Source organism: Arvicola amphibius, chromosome 2 (assembly GCF_903992535.2).
Source record: "Arvicola amphibius chromosome 2, mArvAmp1.2, whole genome shotgun sequence".
Taxonomy (NCBI): domain Eukaryota; kingdom Metazoa; phylum Chordata; class Mammalia; order Rodentia; family Cricetidae; genus Arvicola; species Arvicola amphibius.
In genome coordinates, this window is record NC_052048.2 from 149180378 (window position 1) to 149206365 (window position 25988).

Below are 25988 nucleotides of genomic sequence, written 5' to 3' on the forward strand. Positions count from 1 at the left end.
CCTTTACCCTCTAGTCCCTGAGAGTGTATGATCCGTTCTGTGTTCACAGAGAATGGCCGGCTTGCTTGAGTGTGCATTCACTATCAGAGCTTTGGGACAGAGGTATTTCAACACATGTCCTTTTGAGCTTTTGAAATTTTGTTCTATGCAATGTTATTACCTATGCAAAAATGGATGCAATTACTTTTAAAAATGGCTCTTCTCCTTGTGCTATTTGATTGGTGCGGAAGCTACTCATACAGCTTTAATTGCTGTAATTGTAGCTCAAAGTTCCCTCCATAATTCATCAAGTCAATAAGCCTCGCTTATGTATCCAACACTGTAAAGCCATCAAACCAAGTGCTTGACCTCTCCCTTCTGAAGTACAATATGCTTTTGAAATCTGGTCTTCATTATCAGCACCATGGAGGGCTTGGTTAACTTAACCAAGAATTGTTTGGAAGACTGTCTCCAGCCAGGGGTGTATTCTGGTTCTTTTTTTTTTTTAAATATTTATTTATTTATTTATTTATTATATATACAATATTGTGTCTGTGTGTATGCCTGAAGGCCAGAAGAGGCCACCAGACCCCATTACAGATGGTTGTGAGCCACCATGTGGTTGCTGGGAATTGAACTCAGGACCTTTGGAAGAGCAGGCAATGCTCTTAACCGCTGAGCCATTTCTCCAGCCCCTGTATTCTGGTTCTTGATTGTGAGCTGGGGGCTCCCAGACTTAGCCAAAGCACCTCTTCTTTCTCCAAGGTGGCATCTTCTCCCCTGTCTTGTCTGTTGTCTTCATTGGCAGCATGGAGAACCTGAAGTCTATCAGGGCTGCATAGAAATAACACCATCTTCCATTCGCTTCTCCGGTGAATTTTGGTGAAGGTGTAACCTCCCTCTCCCTTCCCTCCCACTCACAGGGCCTCACCGTGTGGCCCTGGCTGATCTGGCCTTGGGTTCAGACTGGCCTAGAACTCGCTATATAGCTGCCGATGCCCTTGAACTCCCTGAGCCTCCTGCCTCTGCTTCCCCAGCTGAGAACATCACCTCCAGCTCAATGTCTGTCTCAGGTAATCCTGCCCTCTTCCTTGGTGCTCCCCAGCCTGACAATATAGCTCTGCCCACTAGCTAATACAACACTCCTGCCTGGGACAACCGCTACTGAGACCCAGCAGGGCCATCTGCCCTCCTCTGTCCCCTGTGGCATCTGTGCAGCTCGGTCTGGTAGGTTGCCCTCTTTACCCGCGTTCCTGAACTGCACCCTGTTGAACTTGTCTGTCTTGGCTATCGACCTTTCTGTTAGGCTCTTCCTGACCCCACCTGAGCAGTTCCCTAAGCCGAACGCTGCAGTTGCTGGCCAGACTTACGGCATTCTCAAGTTTGGGTCACACTCTTTTTGCCTCCTTCCCACTCGCTGACCTGAGGTGCTCACACAGCCAAAAGCCTCTGACTTTTGCCTCTGGAACGACAAGTCTGCTGCTGGGAATCAGAGGAGGGGGCAGTCAAGGCAGAATGGGGGAGGTGAGCAGAGTCATCTGCAATTAGCAGATAATTAGCGCTGCTGACCCTTGGGGCTCATCAGCGCTCCTGGGGCCAGCCCCCAGCAATCAGCCAGGGCAGGTCGAGAGTGTCAGGCCCAGGAATGAATAGGCTCATCAGACGCGCTGGAGCCAGGGAGCCAATCAGGGAAATTAATGGAGAAAGGGGGGGCGAGAGAGAGAGAGAGAGAGAGAGAGAGAGACAGAGAGAGAGAGAGAGAGAGAGAGAGAGAGAGAGAGAGAGAGAGGGAGAGTATAGGGAGAAATAGAAGAGAGGAGAAGGAAAAAGTCTAGAGAGAGAGAGCTAGGAGAGATATATAGCGATAGAGATAGCTAGCGAGCGTCAGAGATAAGTACGACAGACAGACAGAAGAGATACACATAAAGGCAGAGAATGAAAATATAGAATAAGACAGACTGGAATAGAGAATCGAAAAGAGAGGAATCGGAATTTAAAAGGAAGCCAAAAGGGAGGGAAGGGCAGAGGAAGAAAAGAATGGAAAGGGTGGGAGAGAGGTGGAGAGGGAAAGGTGAAGGAAGGGTAAGTACTTGGTCCAGTGTGGGCACTCAGGAATTCCCACAGAATCGAGAAGTTGGAGATGGAGGGAGAAGGGGCAAGAGTCAATGCTTATAGAATCGAGTCCAGGTCAGAGAGTGCAAAGGGGCTGGGAAGACAGTAGGAAAGCTGTCGCCCACGAGTGGCCCCAGGCGCGCATGGGGCCCTGGACGGAGAGCGCGCCCCCTGCTGTCTCCCGCCACATCTGGGCTCCTAGGGACGGCCGCATCGTGCGCCCCGGGTGGGATGCCGGCCGGAGTACTTCCTGGCAGCCTGTGCATCCACGCCCCACCGCGCCCCGCTCGCCCTTCGGAGCAGAGCAGAGCTGGGGCCGCGTGGACTGAGCCGGGAGCAGGTCCGGGAGCAGGGAGGGGACCTGGCCAGCTGCCGCCGCCGCCTCCTCGCCCGCCGCAAACTTTCACAAAGCAGCGGGTCCGGCCTCATCAATCTGCATTAATAATAGTTGGTTGGGCCGCGGGGGGCGGGCGGGGTCCCGGGCAGGCCGGGCCGTTGGGAAGGCGCGGGGCGCGGGGCGCAGGAGCCGGGAGCTGCGGCGGGCGGAGGGAGCAAGTGAAGCGTAATTTGAGGAAGATGGATGAGTCCGGAGGGCGACACCCCCAGCCCGCCCGCCCGCCCCCTCCCTCCTTATGAGCGAGGGAGCGCGGCGCCGGAGCCACACTGCGCCGAGCCCGCGCCCCGCCGCCACCTCGGCCCGCGCGCCCGCAGCGAGCCCTGCGTGTCTGCGCGGGGCTCACGGCGGGGCCCGGGCAGCGCCATGCAGAGAGCGGCGGGCGGCGGAGCCCCCGGGGGCAGCGGCGGGGGCAGCGGCGGCACGGGCACCGCCTTCTCCATCGACTCGCTCATCGGGCCGCCGCCTCCACGCTCGGGCCACCTGCTCTACACCGGCTACCCCATGTTCATGCCCTACCGGCCACTCGTGCTGCCACAGGCACTGGCCCCCGCGCCGCTGCCCGCCGGCCTCCCGCCACTGGCCCCGCTCGCCTCATTCGCCGGCCGCCTGAGCAACACCTTCTGCGCCGGGCTGGGCCAGGCGGTGCCCTCGATGGTGGCTCTGACCACTGCACTGCCCAGCTTCGCAGAGCCTCCCGATGCTTACTACGGACCCCCGGAGCTCGCCGCTGCAGCCGCTGCCGCCTCCACCGCCTCGCGAAACAACCCCGAGCCCGCGGCTCGGCGCACGGAGGGAGAGCTGGACGCCGACGAGCTGCTGCCGGCGCGCGAGAAAGTGGCTGAACCCCCGCCGCCCCCGCCGCCTCACTTCTCAGAGACTTTCTCGAGTCTGCCGGGTAAGTGCTGGGGCCGACGTGGGTTCGACCGTCAGGAAGTCCCCGACCGGGACCAATCCAGAACTCCTGCCACCCACTTGGAGCCCTGGAGTGCCAGATCCCAGCTTGCGCGCGATGTTCATTCCCCAACACCTCCAGGTCCCAAAGCCCTGCTCTGGCCTCGGAGCGCCTGAAGCCTCTCCGGCGGCATGCTTTTTCGGCAGTGTAGTCCACAAGCCTCGCCCTGTCTCTTTTTTCAGAATCCCTTCGTTTTTCTCTTCTCAAGGATGGGATTCCTGAGGGCGTCAGCAGGACCCTACGGTGACAGCATTTGGGGACAACTGTCACTTTAGAATGTGGGGGCACATTCTGAATCTACCCCTCAGAACACAAATGGTGGGCATGGGCTTTGTGGATGCGGCGCAGAAGGAGGGGCTGATGAGCCTGTGGCTTCTTCACCTTAACAGAGGTCACTCTTGAATGCTCATTTAGACTAGACCTAAACATTGGAGAAGCAGATAGGACGCTGGAGCAGCAGCGCAGGCCAGGACTAGAGAGGTGTTAACTGGCAGCTGGTAGAGTTGGGTGTGGCAGTGCAGACAAGAGTTGAGGACCCTGCTGACAGGTCATTCAAGAGCCCTGGAGGATGCCATCTCCACGGTGACAGGGTGCATGCAGTAAACGAACCCTGATCAGAGTCCATTTCTGGAAGTCTTCTTGCCCTGTCCTCAGTATCCTAAAGCCAACAAGCTTTCTCCTTTCCAGGCAGAGTCAGGTGCGCTGAGATCGAGGCTTATGCAATCTGAGGAGTTCTAATGAAGAAAAATAGCCCATGTAAAAGTAGAGAGCTTAAACTTCCTTCACACTCGGATGAGCCCACGTCTGCTCCGCAGTTCATGGCACCTAGCTTAGCTGTTGTAAATGACCCAAAGGGTTTGGAAGTTGACCATAGCAGAGGCAAGCAGAGGATCCAAGAGTCATTGGCTAGGGTAGGTAGGCGATTCCTGAGGACAGGTTTCTGTGTGGAACTCCCCACAGGGAAGGGGGGCTGCCCACTGTCTCAGATGCTGGGGCAGGGGGACTATCAAGAAGCCTGTCTTCCAGTTTTGATTTTTGGCTCTGGTCATTTTGGCTGTGGGGATCCATCCGTTGTTAATTCCTTTTCCAAAATGACTGACCCAAGAGGCTCTGAAGTCAGAGCAGCGGCTCCTCAGGAGGACCCTAAGATGAAGAGAAACACCTTGAGATAGCAGACAGTGTCTTCAGGAGAAGAAGACAGGGTAGAGCAGAAGGTGGCTCCTCAGAAGGAGGAATTGGGATAGTTCAAAAGCAGGAAGGAGCAGGGCTGGCTACTGAAGAGGTGCTGTGGAGGTCACGGGGCCTGGAGTCACAGCCAGGCAGACACAGGGAAGCCTAGAACTGGAGGGAAGGAGGGAGGGGACCCACAGGTGGAGTAGACCTGAGGGGGTGTGCCCTTACCATGGGGGAACAAACAACTCATCCACACACTGCCAGGGTCCCCTGCCCTTCTCTCCACTCTTATGTATAATGGAGGTTCTTTTCTGAAGTAAACCCAATATTGGCTATAAAACTGAACACACCAACAGAAGAAAAGGGCAGAAGAGAAGAAATGAGGAAGAAAAAAGCCGTGGCAGGGGCGACGGGGCGGGGCATGGGGGGGGTGACAACAGACACTGACTGGAGATTGTGACTAGGGACCGGCCCCGTATGTAGGAATAGGAACTCTGGGCTGGGCTGAATGAAGAGTGAGCAACTTCGCTGAAAAAGTGTGTGGGGATGAGTTGTGTCACGGCAGGACTGGGAGGGAGCTAACTAAAAATGCCAGGGCATGCTGAGAGTTTCAGCATGGACTGAGGGTGCCTCTAGGCAGGTGACCCAGGGAGGAAGAACAGGTTTCCCGATCTAAGAAAAATGGAACCCACAAAAAAAGGAGCTGTGCATGCCGCTGCTGAAGCACGGGGAAGGGGCTTTGTTGGCAATGTAATGGGGGAGGAGACCTCCTAGGGGAGGGTGTTGACAGTTTCTGTGCTGAAGGTCACAGCCCAGCCTGGGACGGTCTGTGGCAGTACCACCTTAGGTGCAGGAAGCACAGTAAGGAAGCCGGGCTTCGGAGGGACCGGAACCGGCCTTCAACCTCAGCACAGCTGTCCCGGCCCTTTCCCGACAGCCACTCACCTACCTTCCCAGCCGTGAGTGTCCCCTGACATGACTGTGGAAGGAGAAAATGCAGTTACCCGAAGGTTAGGCATCAACTCCATCCGGGGAATGACAGCCCAGGGCCGGCCGCCGAGGCTGATGAGAAATGGAACCTTTTGTTGGGGGACTGTCTCAGGTACTTGGGATGGAGTAAGAGAGTTCTCCGCTGTGCATGGGACCGGAACCTCCACAGAAAGGAGTCTGGGAAGGAATACAGTCTTTAAAATGACAGAGGGAGAGTTGCTTTTCTGGTGAGGATGGGTGGGAGGCATTGGGCTGAAATTATTGCTCATTCACACTTGTTGAATATTTAATGTATGCTTGCTAGCCCCTCCAAATGACCTTATAGAACAGCTGGGCGGGGTGGCACCCATCACTAGGAGGGAGAGGCTGACAGAAAAATAGTTCAGAGTCAACCACAGCTACATATTATGTTGGGAGACAGCATGAGTTACTTGAAGCCCTATCTTTAAAAAGAAAAGAAGAGAAGAAAACTTCTAGTGAAGACAGGCCAATTTGGAGAATGAAAAGGTTCTATTCTTTGGAAATTACAGGAAATTGTTTTCAGTTGACTAAGAATTAAGAAAGATGTCACTCTGTATGAGAACTGAGGAAGACAAAGCCCAGAACCTCGTTATAATTTGAGGGTAGGGAAAAAAACTATGTTAGCAAATGGGGGAAAAAAGGGAGGATCGTGTAGAGAAAGGAAGACTAGAAGAAGCCCTGAGAACGGCAGATGAAGGAAAAGAGTTCTAGGTTGGGAGCGTGGGGAGCAGTGGGGGCAGACTTTTAATAAGAGCATAGGGAGGATTAAATATGGGCCAGTAGGGCTGGGGTGGTAGAGGGCTTGCCTGGAATGAGTGAGGCAATGGGTTCTATACACACGTGGGCTCACACCCACTTGAGCTCTCACACACTCGCATGCACATGCACACACACACACACACACACACCAGCAGAAGAAACCAAAGAAGTGAGAGTTTACTAGAAATATAAAACAAGCAATTTATTAATATATGTAATTTAAAGGTTTTCACTGGTCACATTAAAAAGATAAAAGAAACTAGTGCAATGAATGATAATAATCAATTTAATCAAATATGTCTAAAATATTTCATCATCGATCCATATCCATATTCGAATGACATAGCTTATATCCTTCATACTGCCTTTAAAATCCAGTGCACACATTCTCCACTCCCAGCTCAGCTGTCTTTAAACTCGTCATGTTTCAGGTGCTGACAGTGACTGTATCAACACATCTAGAGTCCCTAAGAGCAGTCTTATGACAGACATTGGGTGGCAGACCCTCAGCGTCCCAGGAAATAGACAGAGGGCTGCAGAGAGCTTCCAAGGACAAGACCAGATTCAGCCCCAGCTGGGAGGATCTGACCTGATCTTGGGAACCTGAAGAAGTGTGTGGGCTCTGGCGTGAGAGTCAGTCACGGCTAACCTGTGTGCCAGATATGGCAAGGCTGTGCAGCACACAGCTGGTGACGGGAAAGGATGCTGTGTGCTGGGGAGTGATGGAATAAAGCTATCCTTTGGGGACAGTGCAGACTGGAACTTCAAACCGAGAGTTTCTGGAACATCCCACTTGAAGGTTGGACCTCTTGGATGTAGAAGCTTAGACAGCGAGTGGGGGTGTGTACACCATGGAGAACCACTAGATGGACGATAAAGATACAAGGAGAGACAGACATGATGCCTGTGTTGAATGAGGGACAAGTGTAAACATTGGTAGCCAGGGTTGGTGTAGGATGAGAGAGGATGAGGGACCAGCCTGAGAGATGTCAGTGCAGTGAGCACTATGTTTTAAAAAACCGAACAGGTAAGGATTTGCTAATTTCCGAATGGGGATTGCAGTGATGACGGTAATCACACAGGGAGCCAGGAAACTTCAGAGCAGCCTGGTGTTCAAGGGCTGATTGCTGTAAGCGGAGCACCTGATTATAGCTAGGGAACATTTTTAGATGACCATTAATTAATTTCTGAATAGGTGTGCATTATGACTGGCAAGATACGGTATTTATCTATGAGAGGGAAATGACGTGCCATAGAGCCAGAGATTTCTGCTGTTAAAAACAAGAGGGGGATTTTGCTCTTTAGATGACAAAGACCTAGAGCGTATTTTCCTAGCACTTTTGAGAAAGTACACAGAGATTGATTGTTCCACTGACTTTTGGGTTTGTTTCGTTCTTAAAAACAAGCTATCTTTCAGTTTCCCATGCTGACCTCAGATTCACTATGTAGCTCAGGCTGGCCTCAAACTCATGGTGCTCCGCCTGTCTCTGCCTCCCAAGTGTTGGGATTAAAGGCGTGTGCCACTATGCTCAGCTTGCTCCATTGACTTTTCACAATTTTTTAATTTTTTCTCTCTGAAATATTTTATTCTTTAACATTACATGTATATGTGTCTAGAAGCCAGAACACTGTCAGGGACACTGGAGTTGCAGGTATAGGCAGCTGTCAGTGGCCACCTGATGTGGTGCTAAAAACAGTCTATGCTCCTAACTGCTGAGCCAGCTCTCCAGCCATTTTTATTCTTATTTTGAGATAAGGTATTGAGACAAACCTAGGCTGGCTTCAAACTCACCATAGACAAGATGACCTTGAACTTCGGTGTCACAGCCCCAGCTAACACTCTACCAACTTACTTCACTTTTTTTTCTTTTCCTTTTATTATTTTCTTTCTTTCTTTCTTTCTTTCTTTCTTTCTTTCTTTCTTTCTTTCTTTTTTTTTTTTGGTTTTTGAGACAGGGTTTCTCAGTAGCTATCCTGAGCCTATCCTGGAGCTCTGTAGACCAGGTGGACCTTGAACTCAGAGATCCGCCTGCCTCTGTCTCCCAAGCTCTGGGATTTTCTTTTCTTTTCTTTTCTTTTCTTTTCTTTTCGAGACAGAGTCTCTCTAGGTACCCCTGGCTGACTAGAACCAGGCTGGCCTCAACTCTCCGAGGTCTTCCGCCTCCAGAGTGCTGGGCTTCAAGGCCTGTGTCACTACGTCCAGAGCTCGACTGACCTTTAACGGAAGACAAACATTGGGCTAGAGAAATGGTGTCTGTCAGCTCTGACAGCAAGGGACCCACCTGACTCCCAAAAGCCGTCCTTTGCCCCGTGCACATGTTCACGCTGGCACACTATGTAAATAGTGATCAATGGTGGAATTATGAAATGACGAGCGTTGCTTTGCTGCTGGAGTTTAGCGGTTCTGACTCGGGGCTCAAGGCTCCGCTTTGCCACTATTTTGCTGTGTGATTTTGACATCTGCTTCAGTTAGAGAATATTTTATTGTCTATTTTTAATTTTTTTATTGTATGTCTATTATGGGCCTAGTGTGTTTAAGACACTTTGGGAGAATCACTGTCACACAACCTCTTTAGGCTTTGAGTTTCCTCATCTAGATCAAAAGTTTTCATTGAGGTGATTTTGTGCATGTGCATGCATATGTGTGTGTGCATGTGTGTGTGCATGCACGCATGCAAGTGTGCATCTGTGCACACATGTGTGTGCATGCATGTGTGTGCATGTGAGTGTGTGCATTGCGTGTGCACATGTGTGTGCATGTATACATGTGTGTGTTTGGCTGGGTTTTGTTTATTTGTTGTAGTGGATTTTTGTTTGTTTGTCTGTTTTTGGGACGCGTTAAGCTGGCCTGGAACTTGCTTTGCAGCCCATGCTGACCTTGAACTCCTGGAGGTCTACTTGCCTGCCTCTGGATTAAAGGCGTGTACCACACCTGGCCCACAAGGGGATCTTTGATGTCCCTTTCTATTCCTAGACCAGGTGTTTAAAGCAGGGATCTGAACCTGAGCTCCAAGGACCTCCTGACAGGAATCAGTCAACATGATGAGGGAAGTCACATCCTAAGTCACTTTACTAAGTCCTAGTTAAAAATTAGTGTCTCCTTTAATGTGTGATCGTGAAACGAAAAACCATGATTGTCTTAGCAATACATGAAGTTTTTTCATAGAAATCATGTGTTTTCATGAAGACTTACATTCTTTGGAGAGAGAATGCTTCTTGAGTTAGTAAAGAAGCAGGATTATATGACAAGATTAAGTTTAACTGGGTGGTGGTGGCTCACGCCTTTAATCCCAGCACTCGGGAGGCATAGGCAGGTGGATCTCTGAGTTCGAGGCCAGTCTGATCTACAAGAGGTAGTTCCAGGACAGGCTCCAGAGCTACAAAGAAACCCTGTTTTGAAAAACAAAAACAACAAAAAGATTAAGTTTAAATGTTTAATAACTATTTTTAAAATACTTATTTTATTTTAATTAATTTTAATTTTTATTTTTTGGTTTTTTTTGAGACAGAGTTTCTCTGTAGCTTTAGAGCCTGTCCTGGAGCTAGCTCTTTTTTTTTTTAAATTTATTTATTTATTATATATACAATATTTTTTCTGTGTGTATGCCTGCAGGCCAGAAGAGGGCACCAGACATCATTACAGATGGTTGTAAGCCACCATGTGGTTGCTGGGAATTGAACTCAGGACCTCTGGAAGAGCAGGCAATGCTCTTAACCGCTGAGCCATCTCTCCAGCCCCTGGAGCTAGCTCTTGTAGACCAGGCTGTTAATTAATTTTTAAAATATATTTTATTTTCTGTGTATGAATGTTTTGCCTGTGTGTGTATGTGCACCATGTATGTGCCTGGTGCCCACAGAAGACAGAGGAGGTCATTGGATACCCTGGAACTGGAGTCATGGATTGCTGTCAGCTACTGTGTAGGTGCTGGGGACCCAGCCGGGGTCTTGAGAGCCACTGCTCTTGCTGAGTATGGTGGTACATACCTTTAATTAATCCCAGTACTCAGGAGGCAGAGACAGATGGATCTCTGCGAATTTGAGGAAAGCTTGTCTACAAAGCAAGTTTCAGGACAGCCAGGGCTTTTATACAGAGGAATCCTGCCAATAAATAAATAAATAAATAAATAAATAAATAAATAAATAAATGTGTTCTTGTCTGTCCAATCATCTCTCCAACTCCTTTGTTTTATTTTTTAAGGTTTTATTTTATTTTATTTTAGTCTTGGCTGTCCTGGAATTCACACTGTATAACAGGACAGGCTCCAGAGCTACAAAGAAACCCTGTTTTGAAAAACAAAAACAAACTATAGCAGGCTGTCCTCGAACACAGAGATCCAACTGCCTCTGCCTCCCGAGTGCTGGGATCGAAGGCATGCACCACCCCACCCCAGCCTATTTTTAATTATATGTATATGTGTTTGACTATGTGTGGGTATTTGCACATGAATACAGGTACCCTCTGAGGTCAAAAGGAGGTACAGGATCCTTTGAACCTGAAGTTGCAGTCATATTCAGACTTCAAGCTTCCAGACAAGGCTGTAGGAACTGAACTTGGGTCCTCTGAAAGAGCAGTATACACACTTTGTCCCTGAGCCATTTCTTCAGCCCTTGATAGCTGTGTTATATAATTGGTTTCAAGCATAAAAGTGTACTCTCTGCTGTGTAGCCGGAGCTGAGAAGGGGCCGGCAGGTTTTATCCACCTCCAGGGGAGTTCATGGTACAAAGCATTTAAGAACCCCGGAGGACTGGCAGATCTCAAATTCTGTTCCTGAGATGCAGTCTCACCGTGCTGGTAACACGGGAGACTTTTGCTGGAGGATTGGACCAGAGCTTTGCTCCCTTGACTCAGATGAGGAGGAGCAGCTTCCGTGGCGGCACACACAGTGTGGAAGCGTATATTACAGATGGTTAGGGAGAGAATTCTTTTTGTTTTATTTTGGGTTTTTGAAGGCAGGGTTATCTGTGTAGCCCTGGCTGTCCAGGGGCTGGCCTTGAACTTAGAGATCCACTTGCCTGGGATTCAAGGCACACACCACAACACCAAGATTAGGAAGAAAATTCTTTCACTTAGAGTAATGGGCTGGGAGGCTCTGCTGGGAGCAGTGGGAGAAAGACAATAGGAATAGTGGAAGGAACCAGTCAGGCATGGCAGGAGGGATTCAAGGCTACTTCTGTTCTTGAACAAGTTTGAGGTTAGCCTGTGCTACCTGAGACCCAGGAAGGGGAGTAAGGGAGAGAGGGAGGGAGGGAGGGAGGGAGGGAGGGAGGGGACGGAGGGACGGAGGGAGGGAGAGAGAGAGAGAGAGAGAGAGAGAGAGAGAGAGAGAGAGAGAGAGAGAGAGAGAGAGAGGAAGAAGAAGAAGAAGAAGATATGGCTGGGCATGGTGATGCATTCCTTTAATGCAAGCTCTCCAGAGGCAGGTGGATGTCTGTGAGGCCAGGTTTATACAGAAATTCCTATCAGCCAGGGGCTATACAGTGAGCCTCTGTCTCAACGCACCTGCTGCTGCACCCACGCACAGAACTTGTTGATGTTGTCCACATCACCTCTCTGCTTCCTCATCAGGAAAATTAGGGGTTTGGATTACGTTTTCTTTAAGGTTGTTTCTGGCTGTACAGTTCTGTTTGTTTTTTAATGTGCTCGAGTTTGTTACTTGTTTTAAAGATGAGGATAGGTCTTAGTTCCAGGCTGGCCCAGAGCTCATAATCCTCCTGCCTTAGCCTCTCAATTATCTGGGGTTAGAGGTGTTTGCCTCAAAGCCTGGTTTACAATTCTGCTTGATCCTTTAGGATAATTTTATTGATGAGTTATTCTTTTACTAAAAGGGGTGGGGCTGGAGAGCACTTGCTGCTCTTGCAGAGGACCTGAGTTCCCAGCATTCATGTAGTGGTTCACAACTGCCTGTAACTCCAGTTCCAGGGGACCTAATGCCTCTTCTGATACCCCTTGGCTCCTGCACGTGTGTGTGTGTGTGTGTGTGTGTGTGTGTGTGTGTGTGTGTAATATTTAATATACATTAAAGGTACCCTGAACAAGGGGTCTGTGAGTACTGCTTCCCAGTGAGGTGTGTCCACGAAGAAGTCAGAGGCTGGCTGGCTGGCTGTGTACATCATGTGGTGATGTCAGGTGTGGGTCTAAGGCTGGGAAGACATTACCATCAGAGACTGGGGAGGTGGAATCAGGCAATGGCATAGCAATGAAAGTGTGTGTACCTGGTGTGCATTGAGGGTGGCAACCAGAGCAGGAGAAGCTGGCCTACAGAGCTGGCCTTTCTGTTGCTGCCGTCCAGTTTATCCTTTAGCCAGATAACACTGGACTGTAGTCTCTTTACACAGTCAGTGGTAAGAAGGGAGGGGCACAGAGGAGCCAGGACAGGTTGTGCCTGGGAGAGAATGCATAGACCCAGCGATGCTGCTTCTGTGAGGATTTACCAGGGAAATGAGGGCCATGGCATATTTATCTCAGTTACCAGGTAAACAGAAAGACCCTTACATTGAGTCCTGGATTTAAGGAAAGTCTCACTGGAGGACTAAGGATATAGCTCAGACAGCAGATTGCCTGCCTAGCATGTATGAAGCCCTGAGCCAGATCCCTAGAACCGCAGGTGTGGTGGTACATGCCTTGAGTCTAAGCACTGAGGAGATAGAGGCAGGAGGATTAGAAGTTCAGGGCTGTTCTTGACGAATAGTAAATTTGAGGATTTGAAGTCAGCCTGAAGCTATATGATAAACTATATTGGTGGGTGGGTGGGGGGTTGGAGGGATGGCTCAGCAGTTAAGAGCACTGGATTCTATTCCCATCACCCACTTGATTGCTTATAACTTTCCACAACTCCAATACCAGAGGACCCCAGACCATCTTCTGGCTTCCCTGAGCACCAGTATGCCCGCAATAAACAGGCATTCATGCAAGCAAAATACCTACACACACACACACACACACACACACACACGCATACATATATGCACACATAAATTAGAATCATCACTGTCTTAGCTCTTCAAATAGCTGGTAACTTTCCACAGAATTTTGCTGTGAGAGCTCGCCTTAGAGGTGGCATAGGAGAGGTAGCTACTGACAAAGACAGATACTTCAGGGGTGATGGTGGACACATGAGTCTGAGAACTTTGTAGAGGACAGGCAGAATGGAACATTGTGCTGCGTGTGATATAATACAGGCTCCAATTAGTCTTTGCCTATTCCCGCTTTGGGCCTTATGACATAGGCTAGGCTGGCCCTGAACCATGATCCTCCTGCCTTAGCCTCCCAAGTACTGAGATTACAGATGTAAACCACCAAGGCCACCTGCATGTCTGGCTCGTTTTCTTTCCTTTAGGCTTCTCTGTCTCCATTTTGACCTGAAGTGTTCTCCTGTGCCCCCCTAGGGTCTGCTTTCCCCTTCCTCTCCAGTCTTTTCTCTTCATCTGAATTCCCATGCTCTTGCTGCTTCTATTTGGAGCTGGAAACAAAGCTGTTGACTGGCTGATGCTAACACTTAATCTGGAGGGTCGTGGAGATGTTTCGCTTCCAAAGGAATTCCAGACTAGGTGGTGCTCTGAGGAAGGGCGTCAGGAAATAGGGCAGAATTGTCTTGGAAGGGCTGTTGTAGGTGTGGGGTGGAGGACCTCATGTCTGCAGTCTGTTGGTCATTGCTGTGCCTTGTTACAGCATCCCCACCCCCCCAGACACGGTTTCTCTGTGTAGCCCTGGCTGTCCTCGAACTCACTCCGTAAATCAGACTGACCTTGAACTCACAGAGATCCACCTGCCTCTGCCTCCCAAATGCTGGAATTAAAGGCATGGGCCCCCACTTCCCACTTCATTGAACCATACCCCATGGACTGCTTGTGATGGTAGCTCAACCTGAATTTTAAAAAATATTTATTTATTAACTCATCATTTTATTTTGTGTGTGTGTGAGAGAGAGAGAGAAAGAGAGAGAGACAGAGAGAGAGAGAGAGAGAGAGAGAGAGAGAGAGAATGTGTACGTGTTCCATGTGCCATCAGATTCCCTGGAAACCAAAGTGGTGAGCCACTGAGCCACTGAACATGGGTGCTGGGAACTGAACCTAGGCCCTCCAGAAGAGCAGCAAGTGCTTTTAACCACGAAGCCATTGCTTCTAGCTCCTCAACTTTAAGCTGAAATGGGCATTTGTTGGTTCATGGTACAGCAAAGTACCCAAGTGCATCCAAATGCAGATGGTGTGGGTCTTCCTCTCTCTCTGTCAGGCTTCTCTCTCTCCTCCTTTCTCTCCTCAAGGCCCCCCCCACCCTAGAGAGAGGTGGAGAGGGCCCAGCCACAGCTCCCTTTACTGTCACAATCCCTGCTTACAGTTCCTGCATGTACAACTCAGGATGACACCTGCGCTCAGGATACAGCATGTCCTTACAGTCCCATCTAGCCACAGGCAAACCAGAGCCCAGAAGCATAGAAAAATATGATTGATGGGCTACTAGGTACTGTGCCGCCCAAGAGAAACAAGGCCCTAAAGAAGGGGGTGTGGTCACTGAGCAAAGGGAGATCACAATGTAGGCTTGGGCCAGAAATAAGGCAGGAAGGGGAGAAATACTGGCGGGAAGGCGCTCAGGTTCCTCTTGGGCAGGTGAAGCAGCCGGAGGACTGGGAAGACGTCAGGGTGGCTCTGAGAGCCTGGGGCCTGTGGTGAAGAGAGCAGAGCTGAAAAACTACCTCTCGGCAAAGCTGTGGCCTTTTGTTCTGATTCCAACCTAAGGAAGCTTTGCTGGTGATCGAATCCAGGGCTTTGTGGACACTAGGCAAACCTTATACTAACTAAGCTACAGCCCCAGTCCTCCCCCTGCCCCCTTTTGAGACAGTCTTACCCTGTAGCCCAGGCTAGCCCTTAAACTCACCATCCTCCTGCCTCAGCTTCCTGAGTGCAGGGTAGTGTGTACTACCATACCACCTCTCTCTCTCTCGCGCTCTCTCGCTCTCTCGCGCTCTCTCTCTCTCTCTCTCTCTCTCTCTCTTTTTGTTTTGTTTTTTTGAGACAGGGTTTTTCTGGCTATCCTTGAACTTGATTTGTAGACCAGGCTGGACTCAAACTCACAGAGATCCACCTGCCTCTGCTTCCTGAGTGCTGGGATTAAAGGTGTGCAGCACCACTGCCCAGTGCATTTTTCTCTTTTTCAAAAATTTACTTTTAATTGTGTGTGTTTGTGTGTCTCTGTGTGTGTGTGTTTATGTGTGTGTCTGTAGGGAAGTATGTGTATGTGTATTTCTGTATGTAGGTATGTGTGTAGGTTCTCTGTTTGTTTATCTGTGTGTTAAGTGTGTATGTGTCCGCATGTGAGTACGTGCATATGAATGAATACAGGGATCTCCCTGGACCTGGAGTTCCCAGTGATTGTGAGCGAGCTCAGGTGAGTACTGGGAAGAGAACTTAGGTCCTCTGCAAGAGCAGAATGTGCCCTTAGCCTCTGAGCAATCTCTCCAGAGCTGGAAAATACATTTTCAAAGAAAAGGAATACCAGCTGGTAAGATTCTGTTCCACAAGCTCTCAAGAGCAAGAAAGATGTGATGGGAATTCTGTCTCGGGAATAATGGGAGAATTCCCTTGCTAGTGACACCGTGATGCTTAGGGCTAAGGCCCTCTTCTGTGAGCACGCTAGTTGTAAGCTCAGTGATTAGAGCCTGCGTGTATGGAAAGAAATGAGGTTTACACTTGGACCTGATAAGAAGGCTATTTAGGGCTGGAGAGATGGCTCAGCGGTCAAGAGCACTGGCTGCTCTTCTAGAGAGAGGACCGGCTCCAATTCTCAGTACCCACGTGGTGACTCACAACCATCTGTAACTGCATCCCCAGGGGATCGGGTGCTCTCTTCTGGCCTCCTTGAGTACCTGGCACACGTTTGGTACAAAGACATGGTTGCAGACAAACACTCATGCAAATAAAAAACTAAGCCACACAATTTAAAAAGGTTTTCTACTGGGGGAGGCCACTGGGCAAGAGCTGGTACTTCGAGCGGAAGGTGAGGGGTGAAGAAGATCTGCTGGAAACACTGGAATGAGCGCTAGGTTTCAGAGACGGAGATTCCGGATGCGGTGCCATGTCCCCAGGTGTGGGACTAAGGAACATCATCTCACCCTTTCTGCAGTTCCATTTCCCTCACCTGACAGTCGGGTAGCGACTCTGCTGTCTGTGCTGACAGAGTGGGGCAGCTCTACATCTTCAGCCTTCAGCCAGTGGCCTAAGGTCGAGAAAACAAAAAACGTGGAAAACGCACGGAAAAGTCCAGGGTTACACAGAAGCATTCTGGGCAGCGGTGATGTTAGAGTACCATGAAAGGTCGTTGGGTCTGAAACAGCCTGGCGTCCTAGTTTGCTTTCTGTTGTTGCAATAAAGCAATGTTGGGAGGAAAGGGTTTATATGGCTTCTGTGTCCCAATTACAGCCCATCATCAAGGGCAGGAACTCAAGGCAGGAACTAAGGCAGAGGCCCCAGAGGAACACTGCTTACTGGCTTCCTGGTGACTTACTCAGCCTGCTTTCTTATATAACTCAAGACGGCCTGCCCAAGAATGGCGCCGTCCTCACTGGTCTGCGCCTTTTCACTCAATCATTAACCAAGAAAATGTCCCCAAAGACGTATCCACAGGACAGTCTGGTGGAGGATATCCCTCCACTGAGAGTCTCTAGCTTGTGTCAAGACAGAAAAACTAACTGGGACACGTGGGGACTTGGAACTACCCTGAGCTTGTCCCAGAACTGGGAGAGGCAGAATTGCAATGATCTAGCAAAGGTCCTGTTTCTGTGGAGCCGGGAATGCCAAGGGGCTGGAAGAGAGTGCAGAGACAGGAATGCTTCTTACGTGCATCAAGTTATGGAGACAGTGGCATGCCAATCACGTCAAGTCAAAGGGTTGAGCAAAGAAAGGGCTGGAAGGGGACTGAGGAGTCCCAAGCAGGAGACAGACCTGGCCCGCAAAGGAGTGTTTCCGTGTTGGCACCTGGTAGGTAGGTTAGTGCCCTAGGACTGGGAAGTGCAGCTAGATCTCTCTGGGGAAATGACCTGGGATTTCTCCCACCTTTTGATCCACACCAACTGGAAAAGAATGGCTGTCCAGGGAGTACAAGAAGGGAGGGTCTTTGTCCTGGGAGCCAAGTAGGGCAATGTTGGTGCTGTTGTTCTTCAAGAAGAGAGAAGTCAGAACTTGGGGCTTCTTTCAACCCCACAGGCGACTGCTTTCCTCTAAGCCTTAGTAGCTGGTACAGCCAGTGAGGAACAGCTCAGTCTGAGTGTGTACCTGGGGCCTAAGTCTGAAGACGTCCCTTCAATGGCATTCATTGTCCTTGCTGACTCCAGTGTAGCAGGCAAGTCTGGTGCTGTCCCAGGCTGGCCTCGAACTCACCATCCTCCAGTCTTGACCTCCTCAGTGCTGAGATTTCTGCCAGGCACGGTGATGCCCAGCCTGAGCACTGTGTGGTCTCTCTGCTGGGAAAATCCCTCCCATAGAGTCTGTGTGGCTGGTGAGCTCCTCTCTAGCCCAGCTGGACCCATTTATCCCTTTTATTTTTGAGATTATAATATAACTACAACATTTCTCCCTTTTCTTTCCCCTCTCCAAACCTGCTCATATACCCCTCCTTGCTCTCTTTATAATTCACGGCCTGCTGGGCAGTGGTGGTGCACACCTTTAATCCCAGCACTTGGAAGGCAGAGACAGGTGGATCTCTGTGAGTTCGAGGCCAGCCTGGTCTACAAAGTGAGTTCCAGGACAGGCTACAGAGCCACAGACAAACCCTCTCTCTCAAAAGAAAAATAAAAAGAAATCATGGCTTCTTTTTCATTAATTGTTATTACATGCATATTACTAAATACAACCTGCTCAGTCTGTATAATGTTACTCTTATATGTTTTCAGGGCTAACCACTCGTTGCTGGGTAACCAGTTGGTGTACTCTTCCCTGGAGAAGGCTATTTCTCCCACTTTCTCCCTTAGTTACCTGTAGTTCTTTGTCTAGTGGATGGGGAAGGCTTCAACAGACTGGTCCTTTACCTCGATAGGGCTTCCAGTCTCTGGAGCCTCCGCCCTTTCTCTGAGGCAGCTACTGTCCACATGGTGCATCGTGCAGCCTGAGTGTAACCTCTGGACTCTGAGGGGTGGCAGCTCTCTTGACATCAACCCTGAGTAACTGTCGTTCAAGCTTTGCGAGTTCGGGTTCTGCAAGTCCACGAGGAACCTTTTATAGTTTCCTATTAAGACACAGGGGCAGTCCTGTGACTTCTGCCCGTTTCCTGCTACCCATCCTTCTGCACTGTCACCCATCCACCCCAGCCGGCTGAAAACCAGGGCTTCCCCACAGGCTCTGGAGTCACAGGGGGCCTCGCACACACTCTGGCAGCAGTCCTAACGTTCCCAACATGAGGTCAGGACCTTTCTGCCTCTTCGGCAACTTCTACCTCAAAACAGTTTTCATTTTGCTGAAGATTTCCCTCCCTTAGAATCTTTGTTTTCCATTATAAATCGTTCAGTGGAAGCTGGTCATGACAGCGCACACCTTTAATCCCAGCACTGGAAAGGCATACACAGGTGGATTTCTGAGAGTTTGAGTCCAGCCTGGTCTACGTAGTAAGTACCAGGACAGCCAGGGCTACTTAGAGAGACCTGGCCTCAACAACAACAACAACAACAACAACAACAACAAAATTTAAGCTGTTCAGAGGCATCTTGTTTTATCAGCTGAGTCCATTTTCAACTGGAAATTTTCTTCTGTGGATCTGATGTCTGTCTAGTTCAGTTCCTCTAAATCAAACTTCACAAATAAAAAATTGACGAGAAAAGCTTGACAGCGAGGCATGACAAACCTGAGCCATGTAATCCCTCTGTAGGCAGAAACAGGAAGATCGCTGCAAATTCAGGGTGACCCTGGTCTCCATATCAAGCTCTAAGCACTGAGCTACTTTGAGAGACTTGATCTCAAGCAAGCAGCAGGCTTCCTTAGTCTTCTGTTCATTCTTAGTGAACCACAAAAATGTGGGATTTTTATTTAGACTCTTTTGCTATTGACATTTATTATAAATCAGATAAAGGAAAGCAGCTTCCATTTCTTCTTCCCCTCCCCCTCTTCTTTAAAGCAGGGTCCTGCTTCACAGTCCCGTCTGAGGCTCTCCCTGTCTGCATCAGAGAGCCCTGACTCCGTAAAGGTCTGCCTGTCTCTGCCCTTCGTGTTGGGATTAAAGGTGTATGTACCACCACACCCAGCTGCATTTCTTTCTTTCCTTCCTTGCTCTTTCTTTTTGAAAAACGATGCATTTTTTTTTCATGTGTGAGTGTTTTGTCTGCATGTATGTACGTGTATCATGTGCATCCTTGGTGCCCAAGAAGGTCAGAAGGCATCCAATCTCCTGGAACTGGAGTTAATGGATGGATGGCTGTAATGAGCCATTGCTCCAGCCCCCTGTATTCCTTTCTTAACTAAGTTAGGAGGAAATGGTAAGCTGTGTGAGCTTGCTGCCTGTGGGGTTCATTCATTCCTGGTCACTGACTCCGTCCAGGTTCTCAGTGTGCCCTCTGCTGGTGGAGCAAAGAGCAAGAGACAGCAGCAAATGTGTCCTTACTGGGGGTTGGGGTTGGAGCGAGAAAATGGCGCTGTTCAATTTGTTCGTCCCCCCCTCCTCCATTTTCCCTGTCTCTGTAAGAAACTCAGCCTTCCACTTTGTCTGGTTCATCATTCAGTTTCCTGCCACTTCTGGGCCCTGCTCCCCTCTGGCTTATGTTCCTCTCTGCCTGCTTTCCCCATTCCTTTCAGTCGTCCCTCTTTGGGATTTCTTCATTGTTCCAATGGCTGTCCTCTGAGGCCAGCTTTTGGTTGTGCGTTCCCTCCGCTGCCTCACCCCCACCTCAGTCTAGAGGTGGCTTATCAAAGTCTTCACTGCCACAATCATAAAGGCCCAGGCAGAAACTCCTGCCCCTGCCACTCAGTGTCCCACCAGGATCAAGAAACAGTGAGAGGCCATGAACCCTTGCTCCTCTTGCGGCTTTAAAAGTGGCAGGGAGGGTGGCCTGAGGGATGGATGAGATGATATCAGGAGGGCTCTGCCGGATGGAGGAGCGGGAGCCTCCTCTCAATCATCATCAATTTAGATTTATTGGATGCCCCCCCCGGGGGCTTGGCGCTGTACTAAATGGTTCCCTCTATCCTTCAAGCCCTGAAATCCAGTTTCTGCCCTTTTAACACTGTTTAAAACATTGCACCATTGGGTTATGTTTTTCTTAACATATTATTAATTATTACAGAGTATGTTTTTAACATTGAAATCATAGGACTTAGTAATAGTGCTGGGATTTTCTTCACTTCTTTTAGTACCTTAAGATCCTATAGGGCTCCTCTGGGTATGGGAAGATCGGAGCACACTGCACACTGGGGTGCGTGGGTAGGGAGGGAGTCATCCTGATGCTGGGAAAGGGTCGAGCTGAAAGGAGCTATCTCAGGGGGGCCTGAGAAAGGGAGCAGATGGAGAGAGGGAGAGAGCATGCATGCCTGCACTGGAAATAGCTACTTTTATTTTGTTAAATATTTATTAAATGCCTACTCTATAGGTAATTTTTAAGCTACAAAAGCTATAACCGTGAATAAAATACGATTGAAACCCGCATTTTTGTGAAGTTTATATTCTAATAGGAAGAGACATAGTTGGCTTTTTTTAATAAAGTGAATGAAGTTGACGTCACTCACATATTATGGCAGCAGATGAGTCCAAGAAGATTCCAAATTCTAAGAGGATGACAAGGAAGAAGGGAAGGAGCCAGGGAGGGAGCCAATGCATGATCTGGGGAGAAATGTAGTGTCCCCAACAGAAAGAGGGCTAGGGACAGGTGGATACAGAAGACAGGAAAACCACTAGAAGAAGCAGGTTTGGTGGTTAGAAAGGGCCCAGCTCTGGTCAGGTCTGAGAGGCGGACTTGTGGGGGAGGGTTGGATAGGACCACGAAAGGAGAATAAACCGTGCTGTCCTGGTGGAGTCTGGAGATGGGAGGAGGGGTTTCCCAGGCCAGCTGAGATAGCATAGTAAGAGTGAAAGCTGGAGGAAGGGTTGAGACTTCCATTTGGGACCTGAGAAGTGTGAGTCTGTGCAAATGGGAAAATATGGTGTGAACAAGATCCCTTAGCAAGAAGAAGGAGGGTACCCATGTCCTGAATCTTTAGCAAAAGATTTATTTGCTTTTATCCTGTTATTGTGTGTATATGAGTGTTGGCCTGCATGTATGTCTGTGCACCACGTGCATGTGATGCCCAAGGGGACCAGAAGAGGGCATCAGATCCCTTGGAACCTATAATTACAGGCGATTCTGAGACATGTTGCTGGGTCCTGGGAATAGAACACAGGTCCTCTGCAAGAGCAGCCAATGCTCTTAACCACTGAGCCATTTCTCCAGCCCCCAGGCCTTAATCTTGCAGAAAAGAAAATGTTTGTGACTAGGGCTGTGGTAATACTGGCACTTTTTCGAGGCCCCGAATGGCAAAGCTGCTTATGGGGAGGTAAGGGGCAGTTTGGTTCTTGGCTGGTCTGCTGCAAGCTGGGGTCAGGGCAGCATGAAGGTGTTGGCTGCAATAGTGGGTTGGGGACATGGCCTCAGAGGATCCTGAGGAGAAGGAGCAGGCCTGAAGGAACAGGTGTGGACTCACTGGCGGGAACAGGCCAAGTGGGAGGGTCTACAACAAGGGAGGGCCATTCTCATCTGCTCCCTTGGGGTGCTGTGCCTTTGTACAGCCTTTCTCTTACTCTTCCTTCCCTGCACCCAGGATTCCGTTTGCTGGGAGCTGTAGTCTCATGGCTGAACATGCCTAAGGGCTGAGGATGCAGTGACGTGGGGGTGGGGGTGACGTGGGCCTGGGGTTGTACCGCTGCTCTCATCCAGTCTACCTTCACTGAGCTCCTAAGTCACGGCTTCCTTGGGTTCTTTCCTTACTGGTTGCTGGGCTGTCTTTTAAATTCCTATTGTTTTCTTTGGGCAGAAAATAAAGAACTTTGCAAAACTCATATACACAAAAATTAGAGGAAATTGTGTGTGTGTGTGTGTGTGTGTGTGTGTGTGTGTGTGTGAGAGAGAGAGAGAGAGAGAGAGAGAGAGAGAGAGAGAGAGAGAGGACAGCTTCTGAAAGTTGGTTCTATCCTCTTGGCATGTGAGCCTCAGGGGCCCAACACAGGTCATCAGGCTTGGCAGCACCCACTATGCCATCTCTCTGGTCCTCTACCTTAGTTTTTTGAGACAGGGTCTCTCACTGAAACTAAAGCTTACTATTTTAGCTACACTGGTTAGCTGGTAGCCCCCAGGATCCATCGCTGCCCTGTGGCTGGGGGTACAGGTGCGAGCCACCACAGCTGACCACATGTGGCTCTTGATGTTGGTGTTGTAGATCTATAGCCGGTCCCTAGTGCCTGTACAGCAAAGCAGTCTCCCCAACCCTAAAAAGCATTTGAAATGCGTTTGCAATCATGACAAAGATACAATTAAAACCAATGATTTAGATTTTAGAATTGAGTATAGATGAAAATACCTATATCCTGTGGTAACACAGTCGCCCACTAGGAGTCAAGATTTCATCCCACATTCCCTCCAGTCTGCCCTGCTGACGCTGGGCTCTCCTTATGGAGCCTCAAGAAGCCTCCATTGGTGTCGTGCAGGCAGCGCTGGCAGGAGAGTCTGTGCAGGAGAGAGATAATGGCTTGCTGGAATTAAGGATGAGCCCTAGAAAGTTTGGCCACAGATAAGGAGGTGTCGGTGCCGGGAGCTTTTTCATCAGGGCAGTCTGGTTAAGAGCTGCAGCCAGGTGGATGAGGAGATCCCACTCTCCGGCCTTGTCAATTTCTTGGCTTCAGACTTGGAATGAGACCAAATGACTCTGCAGTTTTCGTCTTGACATAAGATTCTGTGACCTAGATCTAGCATGTGTGTCTGGGGAACTAAGAGTCAGGATACCACTTGTTCTTGGGATTCCTGGGAGGACACGGAAACTATGTGTAGCTCTAACTCCCTCCTGCCAGCTCCCACATTGTTTCCTCCTGGGACTGCTGGTCGGGGTTTGGAGGGTGGGTACCAGGTTTGGAGGAAGCTGGGAGGTGGTAGGGAGCATGAAATGGGGTGGTGGGAAATTTGGGGGGGTCACTGTCATACGTGTTGCCTCTCTGCTTTCCCATAGTGAAGTCTGCTGGTTAAAACCTTTCTTCCCATTCTTTGTTTCCCCTAACCCTTTCCCCGCGCCCCCTTGGATGCCCACCCTGTCTCCCAACCCAACTCTTCCTCTCCGAATGTGCTGTTTCCTATTGTCAATGACTCATTCCTGGCCATGCTTCTACGTGCCGCTCCTTCCCCATCCATTGGTTTCTCCACTCCACCCCCCACAGCAGAGGGGAAGGTGTACAGCTCAGATGAGGAGAAGTTGGAGGCCCCAGCAGGAGACCCAGCAGGCAGCGAGCAGGAGGAAGAGGGCTCAGGCGGTGACAGCGAGGACAGCTTCCTGGACAGTTCTGCAGGGGGCCCAGGGGCTCTTCTGGGACCTAAACCGAAGCTAAAGGGAAACCTGGGGACTGGCGCTGAGGAGGGGGCACCAGTGGCCACAGGGGTCGCCACCCCTGGGGGGAAAAGCCGAAGGCGGCGCACGGCCTTCACCAGCGAGCAGCTTTTGGAGCTGGAGAAGGAGTTTCACTGCAAGAAATACCTGAGCCTGACAGAGCGCTCCCAGATCGCCCACGCCCTCAAGCTCAGTGAGGTGCAGGTTAAGATCTGGTTTCAGAACCGCCGGGCCAAGTGGAAGCGCATCAAGGCTGGCAATGTGAGCAGCCGTTCTGGGGAGCCCGTGAGAAACCCCAAGATTGTGGTGCCCATACCTGTGCATGTCAACAGGTTTGCTGTGCGCAGCCAGCACCAACAGATGGAGCAGGGAGCCCGGCCCTGATGGGGCTCCTGGGGACCGGAAGGCAAAGGATCTGCACCTGTCCCTGCCCAAGACTCACTGGGTGCTGCCCACTAAAGGGGCCTTGTGGACCCTGCTCAGGGAGAGGTCAGCTGTGCTCCCTGGATTGCAGACACGAGTGTTTGGCCTGGGACTGTGCTGGAGCCCTCAGACCTAGGGATTTCAGGGGTGCAGGGCTCAAATTCTGACCCCCAGAGCTTCTGGAGCAGAAGTGGACTCCTGAGGTGGGGATACGAAATGCCCAGGACCTAGAGGGTTCCATGGCTAAGGCCATGTTAGAACAGCTTCTAACAGAGGGGAGAAGTCCTGGGTGGTACCAGCCTGGGGCCACAGTTCCTTATTTATTTTGTGTAAAGTTTGTATATATGTTACTATTTTATCTTTGTCTGTCTGTACTCCAAAGGGGGACTGGGACAATTGTTTCCTTGAACCTCATCCAGTTTGTTCCACCCTACCGCTTTGTGAAGGCGCTACTGTGCTGTTCACAATAAGGACGTACAAAGACATGAGATGGAACTGTAATGGCCAAAGTGGGAGGTTCTTCAGCAGCCCCCTCTTCCACTCTTAAGCATCCCTCCACAGTGCATCCTGCCCCCACCCTACCCTCCTGTTTCCATTGGCTACTTTGTCCCCACTTCCCCAAATCTTTCTGCTCCTGGTGTCTTCTCTTAGGGGAGAGGTGGCACACTTTGGGGAGACTCAATTCAGTTTGCACTGAAGGGAGATCCCAGGTCACCTACATAGAGGACACTGTCCTGCCAGTGACTAGGGCAGGACAGGAGGCTCACTCCACCATGCGAGCTAAAGAAGTGCTTCCTTTACAGAGGGCACAGCTTCATCTCTGCCTTCATTGCTATCTCATGCGCCTGGGGCAGAGGCCCACGCCCCTCTGCTCTTGCAGTCTTAGCTGTGCCCTCTCCTGTCCATTACATTTGTCTAATACAGAGCAAGATGGGTTGAAAGAAGCCACTGCCCAACTGATAGGACAAGAGTGAGTCCAGGATGGTTCTGGAAGGGTGTGGGCAGATGATGGGCAGACAAATCCCAGGAGCAGGGCTCTAGATATCTGCAGACGTTGGGGCGAGGAGACTGTTAAGAGAAATGCACTGCGACTGCTGCTGGGGCAACGAGCTTTTGGGGGAGACGTGACCTGTATGGATTAGGGAGAGTGGAGAACAGAAAAATGAACACGCTGGATCAGGCAGCTGCCAACAACAAGGGAGGAGTCCTGCCTTGCAGGCTGCTATGGCCACGGGTGAGCCCCAGAGTGGCAAAGGTGTCAGATTCACGTTCAGGTACGTGTTGAATACTTCTATGAGACCAAGACAGTCTGTCCTTGGCGGTTCACTCTTCCAAGCAATTCTCTAGTGAGAAGATAGATCTAGAGTAAGGTTGTCTCTTTCTCTGGTCCTTAGAAATTTAACTCCAGTAAGGCGTGGGAATTTAACCTTGAACACGCAGTCCAGGTCCAGCTCATTCCCAGCCGGGTGGACCTCAAAGTCAAGAGACTTGGATCCCTTATACTTAATCTACACAGAAGTCAACACAGAGATTAAGTTGCTGCCTCTTCAGCAGAGCTGGATGGGGTCCAGGTTCAGAGAGGGCAAGTGACCTGCATCCAGGCTTTGGCTTTCCGTACAGCCTCAACTGTGCTAAGCATGGAGCCG

The 25988-nt window shown here is 50.0% G+C and overlaps 1 protein-coding gene across 1 annotated transcript; it reads left to right on the forward strand.

Moving 5' to 3' along the window:
• Nucleotides 1–2671: 2671 nt before the first annotated feature.
• Nucleotides 2672–24303, forward strand: Gbx1 (gastrulation brain homeobox 1). The gene is made up of 2 exons (XM_038317901.1): nucleotides 2672–3383; nucleotides 23753–24303. The coding sequence occupies exons 1-2, from the start codon at nucleotides 2672–2674 to the stop codon at nucleotides 24301–24303; spliced, it is 1263 nt and encodes a 420-aa protein (XP_038173829.1).
• Nucleotides 24304–25988: the final 1685 nt, after the last annotated feature.